Raw genomic sequence first — 15426 nt, 5'->3', positions numbered from 1 at the left:
GGCCGAGACACTGCCACACTGGGCTGAGCGAGCAGGCCGAGACGCTGCCACACTGGGCTGAGGGAACAGGCCGAGACACTGCCACACTGGGCTGAGGGAGCAGGCCCAGACACTGCCACACTGGGCTGAGGGACCAGGCCGAGACACTGTCACACTGGGCTGAGGGAGCAGGCCGAGACACTGCCACACTGGGCTGAGGGAGCAGGCCGAGACACTGCCACACTGGGCTGAGGGAGCAGGTTGAGACACTGCCACACTGGGCTGAGGGACCAGGCTGAGACACTGCCACACTGGGCTGAGGGACCAGGCCGAGACACTGCCACACTGGGCTGAGGGACCAGGCCGAGACACTGCCACACTGGGCTGAGGGACCAGGCCGAGACACTGCCACACTGGGCTGAGGGACCAGGCCGAGACACTGCCACACTGGGCTGAGGGACCAGGCCGAGACACTGCCACACTGGGCTGAGGGAGCAGGCCGAGACAGGGCCACACTGGGCTGAGGGACCAGGCCGAGACACTGTCACACTGGGCTGAGGGACCAGGCCGAGACACTGCCACACTGGGCTGAGGGAGCAGGCCCAGACACTGCCACACTGGGCTGGGGGAGCAGGCCTAGACACTGCCACACTGGGCTGAGGGACCAGGCCGAGACACTGCCACACTGGGCTGAGGGAGCAGGCCCAGACACTGCCACACTGGGCTGAGGGACCAGGCCGAGACAGGGCCACACTGGGCTGAGGGACCAGGCCGAGACACTGCCACACTGGGCTGAGGGAGCAGGCCGAGACACTGCCACACTGGGCTGAGGGAGCAGGCCGAGACACTGCCACACTGGGCTGAGGGAGCAGGCCGAGACACTGCCACACTGGGCTGAGGGACCAGGCCGAGACACTGCCACACTGGGCTGAGGGAGCAGGCCCAGACACTGCCACACTGGGCTGAGGGACCAGGCCGAGACACTGTCACACTGCGCTGAAGGACCAGGCCGAGACACTGCCACACTGGGCTGAGGGAGCAGGCCGAGACACTGCCACACTGGGCTGAGGGAGCAGGCCGAGACACTGCCACACTGGGCTGAGGGAGCAGGTTGAGAGAAGTAAAAGGTCAAGTTCTGGGCCGTCCTGATTGGAACTACATCACTGTCTCTGGGTCGAAATCCGGGAAATCCTTTCCCAAACCGTACAGCTCAGGGACCGCACCGGGTCAAGAGGGCAGCTCACCCCCCTGCCTCCTAAATTAGGGGCAATTAGGGAAAGGCAATAAATGCTGGGCCCATCCAGGAACGCAGGAGTACAGACCTTGCTTTAGTTGTTACGACAGGCACTCAAATCCTGAAAAGCCGATAACACAGCAGGGGGAGATCATCGCCCTTTACTCACGGGCCCACTGCGCTGGGAGTTAGACTCCGGCCGGGTGATGACAGAGAGTGGGCCTTCACCCCGCAGATTTTCATAAACACCGAATTTTTCCCACCGTTGTTCAAACAGGGGCAGAAGTACGGGTAGAGTTTCTCTGTGAAGGCGTCAGTGAAAGTGTGGAGGTGGGACATACTGTCTGCGTTGTAAAACGACACTTGCCCCCCCTCGTAGTCCAGGTACACCCCGACCTTCCTTGGCCTTGGAACGACGCTCAGGCTGGTCGGGGGCGAGGTGAAGGCCGTGTACTCGCCCCCACCTCGGAGGCTCAGTCTCCAGTAGCCGTCCTCGGGGGTCCGTCTGATTCTCCCCTTCCTCTTGCAGGACCTCTTCGCCACTCCCAGGTCCCACTCGGTCTTGTCCCTCACCTCCACCTCCCAGTAGTGCCTCCCCGATTGAATCCCTCCGACCCCAGCACACAGGCGCACCGGTCGAACCTCTGGGGCAGGTCCGGGAGCTCCTGCCTTCGGTCTCCCATCCTCACGGCCGACTGGTCCTCACTCAGGACCAGCCAGGGGTTGGCAGTTTTCGGATTCAGGGTCAGAGCGGCCGGCACTGAGCGGGGGAAGAAAAACAACACAGAAAGAAAAGGCAGCGGGTGAATGAGTTAAATCGAACCCGGGTCCCTGGCTCTGTGAGGCAGCAACACTAACCACTGAGCCACTGTGTCACCCCCATTAGCCTGTTATCATCAGGGAACGTGCTCGGGTCCACGGGAAAAGGTATAATGGGAGAGTACTCAAAACAGTGATAACATTGAGCAGAGTCAGCATGGATTTCTGAAAGGGAAATCGTGCTCAACAAAGCGATTGGATGTAACTCGTAAAGTTGCTCAGGGGGACCCACTGGATGTGGTTTACTTGGACTTTCAGGAGGCCTTTACTGAGGTCCCGGGTAAGAGATTAATGTGTAAAATGAAAGTGCATGGAATTGCAAGGGCGGGGGGTGGTGGGGTGGGGGGGGGGGGAAACGGGGTATTGACATGGCCTGAGGTGGCTGACAGGCAGAAAACAATAAATAGAATAATATGGAACATTACAGGGCAGTATAGGCCCTTCGGCCCTCGATGTTGCACTGACCTGTACCAATCTGAAGCCCATCTAACCGACACTATTCCATTTTCGTACATATGTTTATCCAATGATCATTTAAATGCCCTTAAAGTTAGCGCGTCTATGACTGTTGCAGGCAATACATTCCACACCCACACTACTCTGAGTAAAGAAACTACATCAGACATCTGCCCTATAACTATCACCCCTCAATTTAAATCTATGTCCCCTCGTACTAGCTATCACCATCCGAGGAAAAAGGCTCTCACTCTCCACCCGATCTAACCCCCTGATTATCTTACAGGTCTCAATTAAGTCACCTCTCAACCCGCTTCCCTCTTACAAAAACAGCTTCAAGTCCCTCAGCCTTTCCTCATCAGACATTCCCCCTATACCAGGCAACATCCTAGTAAATCTCCTCTGAACCCTTTCCAATGTTTCCACATCCTTCCGATAATGTGGTGACCAGAACTGTATGCAATACACCAAGTGAGGCCGCATCAGGATTTTGTACAGCTGCAGCATGACCTCAATCCCTCCACCAATAAAACCTAACACACCGTATGCTTTCTTAACAACCCTATCAATCTGGGTGGCAACTTTCAGGGATCTAAGCATATGGACACTGAGATCTCTCTGCTCATCTGCACAACCAAGAATCTTACTGTTAACCCAGTACTCTGCATTCCTGTTACTCTTTCCAAAGTGAATCACCTCACATTTTTCTGTATTAAACTCCATTTGTCACCTCTCAGCCCAGCTCTGCAGTTTATCTATAATCTGCAACCTCCTTTGACACTATCCACAACTCTACCAACCTTAGTGTCATCCGCAAATTTACTAACCCATCCTGCTACATCCTCATCCAGGTCATTTATAAAAATGACAAAGAGCAGTGGACCCAAAACAGAGCCTTGTGGTATACCACAAGTAACAAAACTCGAGGATAAACATTTCCCATCAATCACCATCCTGTGTCTTCTTCCAGCTAGCTAATTTCTAACCCAAACCACTAAACCACCCTCAATCCCATGCCTCCATATTTTGTGCAATAGCCTACCATGGGGAACCTTATCAAACACCTTCCTGAAACCCCTATACACCACATCGACCGCTTTACCCTCATCCATCTGTTTGGTCACCTTATCAAAGAACTCAATAAAGTTTGTGAGACATGACCTACCCTTCACAAAACCTTGTTGAATATCCTTAATCAACTTATTTCTTTATTATAAATCTTATTATAAATCCTGTCTCTTATAACCTAGTCCAACACTTTACCCTTAACTGAAGTAAGGCCCACTGCTCTATAATTCCCAGGGTTGGGTCAGGATAAACAGGTCACTTTCTCAATGGAAGCCCCTGTCCAGCGTCCCCTGTAATTTTCTCACTGTGCGGGCGTCCAACTCGGATACACGGCAGTGACTTGGGGAACTGTGTACAGTTCTGGTCACCAATTTACCAAAAGGATGTGGATGCTTTGGAGAGGGTGCAGAGAAGGTTTACGAGGATGTTGCCTGGGATGGAAAGTGAAGACAGATTGAGTAGGTTAGGTTTCCTTTCATTAGAAAAATGGAGATTGACGGGGTACCTGATTGAGTTTTACAAAATCATGAAGGGTATAGACAGGGTGGATAGAGATAGGCTTTTTCCCAGGGTGAAGGATTCAATAACGAGAGGTCACGCTTTCAAGGTGAGAGGTGAAAAGTTTAAGGGGGATACAGGCGGCAAATACTTTACACAGAGGGTGGGGGTGTCTGGAACACGTTGCCAGCAGAGGTGGCAGAGGCAGGCACCGTGGATTCATTTAAGATGTGTCTGGACAGATGCATGAGTAGGTGGGGAGCAGAGGGATCCAGATGCTTTGGAACTGGGCGACAGGTTTAGACAGTAGATTTGGATCAGCTCAGGCTTGGAGGGCCGAAGGGCCTGTTCTTTGTTCTAACCAGGAATCAACACCAGTTGAGCGAGTGGGAAAATATTTGGCAGATGGAGTATAATGTGGATCAATGTGAGGTGAACCTTCCAACAGTGGCTATTGGCAAGAGTGGCAGAGGTGCTCAAGTTGTGTTTAATTTCCCCCCCCACCCCCCACCTCATATTTTCTTTTCCATTTTCCTCCCCCACATTCCTTGAAATCACTGCTCTACTAACTGGGACTGAGAACACAGACATCTCTTTACCTGGGCTGATAGTGTCCAGCATTTCTCTCCAGGCAATATACTGCAAGGGACCTCTGAATATCCCCAGAGGAAGATCCATGTCCACCAGTTCCATCGCATTGTGACTAATCCTGCAAGTTCAATGTTCAAAGATTGAAAAACATATTTCCTTTCTTTTTACTTTAAAAGATTAAGCTGTGTTTGTTAACAATTTGTTTTTGTAAATAAAGGAAAGTCATACTTGGCATTCCAGGAATCTTTCTCCTGAAACAAAACAGAAACACAAGTCAACTTTTGTCAGACAGAACAAAAACTGAATACGATGACATGGCTCAAGGTCAAAATTCACAGGACACCAGGTTATAGTTGGACAAGTTTATTTGAAAACACTAGCTTTAGGAGCGCTGCTCCTGCATCAGGTGATAGTGAGACACGGAGACCGTAGACGCAGAATTTATAGGGAAAAGATCAAAGGGTCATACAACACATGTGAATGGATTGAACACACTCCCTTGGAACACGGGTCGGGCCATTTCGGAGTGAGATAAGGAGGGATTTCTTTGAACCGGAGAGTGGTGATCCTTGTCAATTCTCTGCCCCAGAGGAGTGCAGAGTCTCACTCATTGAGTCATAGTCACAGAGTCATAAAGTACAGAAACAGATGCTTCAATCCAACCAGTCCCGGCTGACCCTAATCCCAAACTAAATGAGTCCCACCTCCCTGGAGAAAGTGAGGACTGCAGATGCTGGAGATCAACGTCGAAGAGTGTAGTGCTGGAAAAGCACAGCCAGTCAGGCAGCATTCCAGATGAACAGCTTTTATTCAAATCGTTGCCTCTTCTGCTCCTCGGATGCTGCCTGACCGGCTGTGCTTTTCCAGCACTACGCTCTTTGACACTAGTCCAACCTACCTGCTCATCCCCAAATCCCTCCAAACCTGTCCTATTCACGTACTTATCCAAATGTCTTTGAAACATTGTAATTGTGCCCACAACCACCACTTCCTCAGGAAGTTCACGTCACCCACAAACCACCTTCTGGGGAAAACATTTGTCCTTGTGTCCTTTAAAGTCTCTCTCCTCTCACTTTAAACATATGCCCCCTCCTCTTGAAATCCCTCATCCCAGGTGCCATTCACCTGATCTATGCCCCTCATGGTTTTATCAACCTCTATAAGGTCACCCCTCAACCGCCTACGCTCCAATGAGGAAGGCCCCAGCCTCTCCTTATAACTCAAACCCTCCATCCCCAGCAACATCCTGGGAAATCCCTTGAGATTTCCAGTATCCGATGTTAACCTGTCACGATTTTATAAACCTCTCTAAGGTCACGATCCAGTGACGAGGTTCCTACCCTATCCGGCCTTTCAGGACAACACAGACCTTCCATTCCCAGAAACATCCTGGTAAATCCCTGGAGATTTCCAGATATCAGGGAATACAGAGATATTGCAGGAAAATGGTCTTGGGATAAAAGGTGGGCCATGATCTGGTTGCACTGCTTTAAAGCAAGTTTGATGGGCTGAATGGCCCCCGCCTGGTCCTCATTCCCAGTCACCCCTTCACTTCCAATGATAGGGAAACAGAATACTGAACCCCCCCCCCTCCCCAGTGGGTACGTAGGGGGCAGCGTTTACTCCCCACTCCAGGTGATTCTTGGCAATACCAAGATGCCGATTACTGAAGACTGCTACATTTCTCTCCTTACCTTGAGGATGGTCAATACATCTGGCCGATCGAGCCGCGACTGAAACTCGGTCAGAACCCGCTCGGCGGAGTCCAGGGCACCCTGAATCTCCCGCAGGTTTCCTCGCATAGCCTCCAGGATCATCCCCTCCCGTGCACGGAGATCTCCGTCCAGGCACCGCTCCATTTCACTCAGAGTCCGGTGCATCTTGGCAAATTCATACTTGATGTGGACTTGCAGATTACGTGACTGCTCCTGAACACATTGGAACACAGGCACAGGATCAAACTGTTTCAAAACGGGGAGTTGGGGCGGGGTGGTGGGGACGGGAGAGGGAAAGAAACTGAGGTTTGGAGAAGTGAACAAACGGGTGTCTCACCTTGACTTGGGAGATCTTCTGCTCCTGGTTGAATTTAGCCTTGAGCAGCTGGGCCTTCCTTTTGGCGGCCAAATCCAAGGACGATTTCAGCTGATCCTGTAAACGAGAGCAAAAATTCCTGAATGGAGGCCTTCAGACGTTCCCAGAAAAGTGGATTGGGCAGGATGAAGTGCTATGGAAGCCACCCTCCCCGATCTCTCTGCACAACGGGACAGACGTGGTCCCATTCACCCCATTGTATGTCTGCTGCCATCTTCCTGGATTCAATTCCCTCTTGGGTGCACACCCCCACCCCCAGCCCCACTCCCGCCCTATTGGACCTGCCTCTATCATGCACCCAGACAGAGCATCCCAAACCCCAAAATCCCACAGGACGAAGAAAGCCTTTCCCTTCCTATCTCCTCGGCTTCTCCCACCAGTACTGTCCCTCATATCTGTACACGCCCTGGTTCTCAATCCTCTAACCAACCGGAACATATTTCTCCCTCTCCACTCTGCCCAGACCCATCGTGATTTTCAACACTTCCCCAGCAGTACTTCACCAAGGCTACAAAGATTGGAGAGTTCGAGTCATGAGGAGAGGCTAGGACTGTGTCTCTGGAGCCGAGGAGGCTGAGGGGTGACATGAGAGAGGTTGGGAAAATCATGACAGGCAAAGATACAGTGAATAGCCAAAGTCTTTTCCCCTGGGAAGGGTAGTCCAAAACTAGTGGACATTGGTTTAACGTGAGAGGGGAAAGATTTGAAGGAGATCTGAGGGACAAGTCTTTCCCACAGAGGGTGGTGCGTACACGGAACGAGCTGCCAGAGGAAGTAGTGGAACATTTAAGACATTCAGACAGATACATGGATAGGAAGGGTTGAGAGAGATATGGGCAAAATGCAGGCAAGTGGGACGAGTTCAGCTTAAGATACTGCGTCGGCATGGACAGGTTGGGCAGAAGGGCCTGTTTCCTTGCTGTGTGACTCTTATCAAATCTAACCTTGGCTTTCTCTTCTCCAAGAGAAGACTGTCACCAGTCTATGTGACTGAAGCTCCTCAGCCCGAGGTCAGTCCTCATCAATCTACACTGAGAGTTCTCTCTCTCTCTCTCTCACTAATTCATACACACGTACGAGCTTACGGGGAAAGGTGTCGGATGAGACTGCTGTGGGATGTTTCTCCTGAAGGTACAGAGGACACCAGTTAGACCAAAGCTGGAATATTGTGAAGACGCCAGTGGAGGCAGCCCAGAAAAGCTTTGTTTGGCTGGTCCTGGATCTGGAGGGATTTTGTTTTGAGGTTCATTAAGAGGTTTGAAGATTCGGAGGTGACTTTATGAAAATGTACATGATCCTTCGGAGATTTGACAGGGTAGCTGTGGAAATGTTGTTTCCACTTGAGGGAGAGTCTGGGACCAAAGGGCATCATCCAAGAATAAGGGGGTGTCTATTTAAGACAGAGATGAGGAGGAATTTCATCTCTTTTAGAGGGGAGTGAATCTGTGCAATTCTCTACCACTGAGAGCTATAGAGGATGTGCTGTTAAGTACATCCAAGGCTGACCAGACAGATTTTTAATTAGTGAGGGAATCAAAGGTTATGGGGAAAAGATAGGAAACTGGAGTCAGGGATGATCAGATCAGCCATGATCACATTGATGAGAGGAGCTGACTCGATGGGCTGAATGGCCTATTTCTGATCCTCACCCTTCATCAGGGCTTTTGCCCAAAATGTTGACTCTCCTGCTCCTCAGATGCTGCCTGACCTGCTGTGCTTTTCCAACACCACCCAGTTCAACTCTGATTCTCCAGCATCTGCAGTCCTCACTTTCTCCTACTTCAGCTCCTCCCTGTTAGTGTCATACCTCGACAGAGGCTGGAAAATGGTTCACCAAGTCCCCCTTTGTTTCCACATGAACACTTCTTGACTGTAGTACTGCCTCGTTCAGAGTCAGGTACCAGAGTGTCTATAATTTTTAAATATTCATTCATGGGATGTGGGCATCGCTGGCCAGGCCAGCATTTATTACCCATCCCTAATTGCCCAGAGGGCAGTTAAGTGTCAAACCCCTTTGCTGTGGGTCTGGAGTGACACGTAGGCCAGACCAGGTAAGAATGGCAGTTTCCTTTAGTGAACCAGATGGGTTTTCCTCAATCATCACCAATGGATTCCTGGTCAGCGTTAGATCCTTAAATCTAGATTTTATTTTAGATTGAATTTAAATTCCACCATCTGTGCAGAGGTGGGATTTGAACCTGGGTCCCCAGAACATTACCTGGGTGCTCCCCTTACACCCCCACCCCAAGTCCTGAAGAAGGATTACACCTGAAACATTGACCTCTCCACCTCCTGATGCTGCCTGGCTTGCTGTGTTCTCCCAGCCTCCTGTTTGTCCAACTCTGGGTGAACACAACACCACTCAGTCCATCACCTCCTCATGTGGTATCCCTGAGGGTCACCTCCTGGTGTCAGCCCCCACTCGGGGAGCTCAGACTCTGTGGCTGACCTGGTTCCGATCTCAGGATCTCAGCGTTGTCCCTAAAACTGGAGCTTCCCAGAATTGAGGGACAGAGTCCTGCACCGGTTGAATGTGTGGTCTGCTCCCTCTGGTTGCCCATGTTCACCTTGTAAAGTCCCACAGCCTCATTGAGGGGGATGAAGGTGTGATATCTGTGCTCCCGGCTGTCCCGGCAGATGCTGCAGAGGAGCTTCTGGTCGGTTTCACACAGCAGCTTCACTCCTTCATGGTGCAGCTCACAGTGGAGCTGCTGGCTCTCCATCCTCCGGTTCCTGTTCAGCTGCCTCACCCTCCCGGCCAGGTTGGTGAGAGCCCGGTTGGACCTGAGGGTTATCCCCGGGAATACCTCCAGACACTCGGGACAGAAGTTGGTCTCCTGGGCTTGCCAGCAGCCTGTGATACAGGAGCGGCAGTAACTGTGACCACAGTCCAGTGTCACTGGATCCACAAACAGACCGAGACACACCGCACAAACCAACTCCTCTCTCCAGCTCTCAGCCCACTGCCTGGAATCCATCCCGCCGGCAACTCCCAGCGTTTGGCGGTGTCCTGCTCTGAGATTCACTTCCTTGTGTTCTTTCAGAGAGCAGTGCACTCACGGTCCCAGGGTGGGAAGGGACGGGAGGTGTGTTTGAACCCGCAGACAGCCTGAGAGTGTAATTTGATCCACTCACTGAGACTAGAGCCAACCCACTGACAATGCATTAACAAAGCAACCCACTAGATCACTGAGGGAGAACGGTTCAGAATACCGTGCACACAGCACTGAGACACCAGACAGTTCAGAATATATACACGACTGAGATACCAGACAGATCAGAATACACACAGGACTGAGACACCTGACAGTTCAGAATATAGACACGACTGAGATACCAGACAGATCAGAATACACACAGGACTGAGATACCTGACAGTTCAGAATATATACACGACTGAGATACCAGACAGATCAGAATACACACAGGACTGAGACACCTGACAGTTCAGAATATATACACGACTGAGATACCAGACAGATCAGAATACACACAGGACTGAGACACCTGACAGTTCAGAATATATACACGACTGAGATACCAGACAGATCAGAATACACACAGGACTGAGACACCAGACAGTTAAGAATATATACACCACTGAGACACCAGATAGTTCAGAATACACACAGGACTGAGACACCTGACAGTTTAGAATACACACAGGACTGAGATAACTGACAGTTCAGAATACACACAGCACTGAGACACCAGACAGTTCAGAATACACACAGGACTGAGACACCTGACAGTTCAGAATACACACAGGACTGAGACACCAGACAGTTCAGAATACACACAGCACTGAGACACCAGACAGTTCAGAATACACACAGCACTGAGACACCTGACAGTTCAGAATACACACAGGACTGAGACACCTGACAGTTCAGAATATACACAGTACTGAGACACCTGACAGTTCAGAATACACACAGAACTGAGACACCAGACAGTTCAGAATACACACAGGACTGAGACACCTGACAGTTCAGAATACACACAGGACTGAGACACCTGACAGTTCAGAATACACACAGGACTGAGACACCAGACAGTTCAGAATATACACAGGACTGAGACACCTGACAGTTCAGAATACACACAGGACTGAGACACCAAACAGTTCAGAATACACACAGGACTGAGACACCTGACAGTTCAGAATATACACAGAACTGAGACACCTGACAGTTCAGAATATACACAGGACTGAGACACCTGACAGTTCAGAATACACACAGGACTGAGACACCTCACAGTTCAGAATATACACAAGACTGAGACACCTGACAGTTCAGAATACATACAGCACTGAGACACCTGACAGTTCAGAATACACACAGCACTGTGACACCTGACAGTTCAGAATACACACAGGACCGAGATACCTGACAGTTCAGAATATACACAGCACTGAGACACCAGACAGTTCAGAATATACACAGGACTGAGACACCAGACAGTTCAGAATACACACAGGACTGAGATACCTGACAGTTCAGAATATACACAGCACTGAGACACCTGACAGTTCAGAATACATACAGCACTGAGACACCTGACAGTTCAGAATACACACAGCACTGAGACACCAGACAGTTCAGAATATACACAGCACTGAGACACCAGACAGTTCAGAATACACACAGGACTGAGATACCTGACAGTTCAGAATATACACGGCACTGAGACACCAGACAGTTCAGAATATACACAGGACTGAGACACCAAACAGTTCAGAATATACACAGGACTTAGACACCAGACAGTTCAGAATACACACAGGACTGAGACACCAGACAGTTCAGAATATACACAGGACTGAGACACCAGACAGTTCAGAATATACACAGTACTGAGACACCTGACAGTTCAGAATACACACAGGACTGAGACACCAGACAGTTCAGAATACACACAGGACTGAGACACCTGACAGTTCAGAATACACACAGCACTGAGACACCAGATAGTTCAGAATATACACAGGACTGAGACACCTGACAGTTCAGAATACACACAGGACTGAGACACCAGACAGTTCAGAATACACACAGGACTGAGACACCTGACAGTTCAGAATACACACAGCACTGAGACACCAGATAGTTCAGAATATACACAGGACTGAGACACCTGACAGTTCAGAATACGCACAGCACTGAGACACCAGACAGTTCAGAATACACACAACACTGAGACACCAGACAGTTCAGAATCCACACAGCACTGAGACACCTGACAGTTCAGAATATACACAGGACTGAGACACCTGACAGTTCAGAATACACACAGCACTGAGACACCTGACAGTTCAGAATACATACAGCACTGAGACACCTGACAGTTCAGAATATACACAGGACTGAGATACCTGACAGTTCAGAATACACACAGCACTGAGACACCAGGCAGTTCAGAATTCACACAGGACTGAGACACCAGACAGTTCAGAATACACACAGCACTGAGACACCTGACAGTTCAGAATACACACAGGACTGAGATACCTGATAGTTCAGAATACACACAGCACTGAGACACCTGACAGTTCAGAATACACACAGGACTGAGACACCTGACAGTTCAGAATATACACAGGACTGAGATACCTGACAGTTCAGAATACACACATCACTGAGATACCAGGCAGTTCAGAATACACACAGCACTGAGACACCAGACAGTTCAGGATATACACAGCAATAATGTACCTGACAGTCCAGAATACACACAAGAGGTTTGCTAGAGCCGCTTGAGAGGATTTAATCTAGAAAGTTTGGGGGTGGAGCGGAGACCCAGAGAGATAGTGAGGAAAGAGAGAGTCTGACAACTGATACAGTTGAGAAACGAAGTGAGGGCTAACAGTCAGGGCAGGCAGGGACAAAGCAGAGAACAAGGTCCGTCTGATAAATTAAACTGTATTTATTTCAATGACTGAGGCCTAACAGGGAAGACAGATGAACTCAGGGCATGTTTAGGAACATGGGACAGGATATCATAGCAATTACAGAAACGTGGCTCAGAGATGAGCAGGACTGGCAGCTTAATGTTCCAGGATACAAATACTTCAGGAAGGATAGAAAGGGAGGTGAGAGAGGAGGAAGAGCTGAATGTCTCGAAACACATAAATCTGGATAAATCCCCAGGACCTGATTTATCTTTTTACATCACTGTTTTAAAACCAATAGAATTATGGTCGCTGGCCCCAAAGTGCTCCCCCGCTGACACCTCAGTCACCTGCACTACCTTATTTCCCAAGATTAGGCCAAGTTCTGTATCTTCTCTCGTAGGTACATTCACATATTGAAAATCAGAAAATTTTATCGTACACACTAAACAAATTGCTCTCTCTCTGAACACTTAACACGATGGCAGTCCCAGTCTATGTTTGCAAAGCTAAAATCCCCTACCATAACCACCCTATTATCCTTACAGATAGCTGAGATCTCCTCACAAATTTGTTTCTCAATTTCCCTCTGACTATGAGGGGATCTATAATACAATCGCGATAAGGTGATCATCCCTTTGTTATTTCTCAGTTCAACCCAAATAACTTCCCTGGATGTATTTCTGAGAATAACCTCCCTCAGTACAGCTGTGATGCTATCTCTTATCAAAAATGCCACTCCCCCTCCTCTCCTGCCTCCCTTTCTCTCCTTCCTGTAGCATTTGTATCCTGGAACATTAAGTTCTCAGTCTGGTCCATCCCTGTGACAAGTTTCTGTATTTGCTATGATATCCCGTCCCATTTTCCGAACCATTCCCTGAGTTCATCTGCCTTCCCTGTTAGGTATCTTGATTGTAATGATCCAAAAATGTGAATCCTTCTCCCATACACCGGCTCCTCAGCCATACATTCATCTGCTCAATCCTTATATTCCCACCCTCACTAGCTCACTGCAATGGGAGTATTCTAGATATTACTACCCTCATGGATCTCTTTTTTAAATTCCTGCCTAAATCTCTATATTCTCTCTTCAGAATCTCAACCTTTTCCCTTCCTATGTTATTTGTTCCAATGTGTACAATGACCTCCTGCTGACCCCTCTCCCCCTTGAGAACATTCTGCACCCTCTCTGAGATATCCTTGATCCTGGCACCAAGGAGGCAATACAGCATTTGGAGTTTAGCTGCTGGCCACAGAAACGTCTGTCTGTGCCTTAGACTAGAGAGTCCCCTAACACAATTGATCTCTTGGAACCCGACGTACCCCTCATTGCTTTAGAGCCAAGACTCGATACCAGAAACTTGGCTGTTCGTGCTACATTCTTCTGAGAATCCATCACCCTCTACATTTTCCAAAACAGCATACTTGGTTGAAATTGGGATACCTGCAGTAAAATGTTGCATGCATGAGTGTATGTGTGCTCTATTTGGAGACTTACCCCACCAAGGTAGCAGCAGTCTTATTATTGGTGTCCAGTCCAGCTGGGGTTGGATGCGGTTGGGAGGTGGGGGCTGGGGTCAGACTTGGGGGCGGGGTTGGGGCAGATGCGGTTTGGGATCAGAGTTGGGGGGCGAGTGTTGGGTGGGCGGTTTTGGGCAGGCAGATGGGGGTTGGGTCAGATGGGGTTTGTAGGCGGGGTTGGGGGAGCAGATGGGTTTGAGTGCAGGCGGCTGGGGTGGAGCTCGCGTGCAGTGCACTACTGCCTAGTCTCCTGAATGGGGAGCAGTCTTCACAGTATACTCCGAGCCCCAGAGGAAATCAATTAACCGAATAATCAATTATCTGAACGAAACAGTGCCCGCCCACCTCATTTGGACAATCGAGGTTTCTCTGTATTTGGAAAGGCAAGGACTGATTAGGCATCGTCAACATGGTTTTGTGCATGGGAAATCATGTCTCAATCTTGATTGAGATTTTTGAAAAAGTAACATAGAGGATTGATGAGGGCAGAGCAGTAGATGCGATTTATATGGACTTCAGTAAGGCATTTGACAAGGTTCCCCATGGGAGACTGATAAGCAAGGTTAGATCTCACGGAATACAGGGAGAACTGGCTCAAAGTTAGAAGACTGAGGGTGATGATGGAGGGTTGTTTTTCAGACTGGAGGCCTGTGACCATAACGATTGGCGCTGGGTCCTCGACATTTTGTCATTTATATAAATGATTTGGATGTGAGCGTAAGAGGTATTGTTGGTAAGTTTGCAGATGACACCAAAATTAGATGCGCAGTGGACAGCGAAGAAGGTTACCTCGGATTACAACGGGATCTTCATCAGATGGGCCACCAGGCTGAGAAGTGGTAGGTGTAGTTCAATTTAGATGAATGTGAGATCCACCCACCTACTGCACTCTCAGCTACCTTCTCCCCAGCCCCACCCCGGAGGTTCCCAACCTCATTCCCTGATGAAGGGCTTTTGCCCGAAACGTCGATTTTCCTGCTCCCCTAATGCTGTGCTTTTCCAGCACCACTCTCATCCTGACTCTAATCTCCAGCATCTATAGTTCTCACTTTCGCCTCTCCAAAGACGCTGCCTGACCCGCTTTAATTTCTCGCATTGTTTTTGTTTTCATTAGAGATTTGTGGTAACTTCGGCTCTAGCGCACATCACATTTCAAAATGCACACAGTCCTAACGTCCCTCTCAATTCAGAATATCCAGGCTCTCCCTCTCCTGCTCTCACTGCTGCCTGCAACATCTTCCCTTGATGAACCTGTGGGGAAGAAATTACATTTGAA

At 49.3% G+C, this 15426-nt stretch overlaps 1 protein-coding gene across 1 annotated transcript in view; it reads right to left on the bottom strand.

Annotated features, from left to right (window-relative positions):
- The window catches only part of LOC140455389 (zinc-binding protein A33-like), a 9742-nt gene extending 28 nt beyond the window's left edge, over positions 1-9714 (bottom strand). The window contains 7 exon segments of the mRNA XM_072550195.1: positions 1-1815; positions 1818-1973; positions 4654-4763; positions 4874-4896; positions 6340-6573; positions 6698-6793; positions 9304-9714. The exon segment at positions 1-1815 is cut by the window's left edge and continues 28 nt beyond it. Of these exon segments, the coding sequence (XP_072406296.1) occupies positions 1379-1815; positions 1818-1973; positions 4654-4763; positions 4874-4896; positions 6340-6573; positions 6698-6793; positions 9304-9714 (1467 nt within the window). The 3' untranslated portion in view covers positions 1-1378.
- Positions 9715-15426: the final 5712 nt, after the last annotated feature.

This window comes from Chiloscyllium punctatum, chromosome 30 (assembly GCF_047496795.1).
Source record: "Chiloscyllium punctatum isolate Juve2018m chromosome 30, sChiPun1.3, whole genome shotgun sequence".
Classification (NCBI taxonomy): domain Eukaryota; kingdom Metazoa; phylum Chordata; class Chondrichthyes; order Orectolobiformes; family Hemiscylliidae; genus Chiloscyllium; species Chiloscyllium punctatum.
The sequence above is the reverse complement of the archived record's forward strand: the minus strand, read 5'-3'. Positions and strand labels throughout refer to the sequence as shown.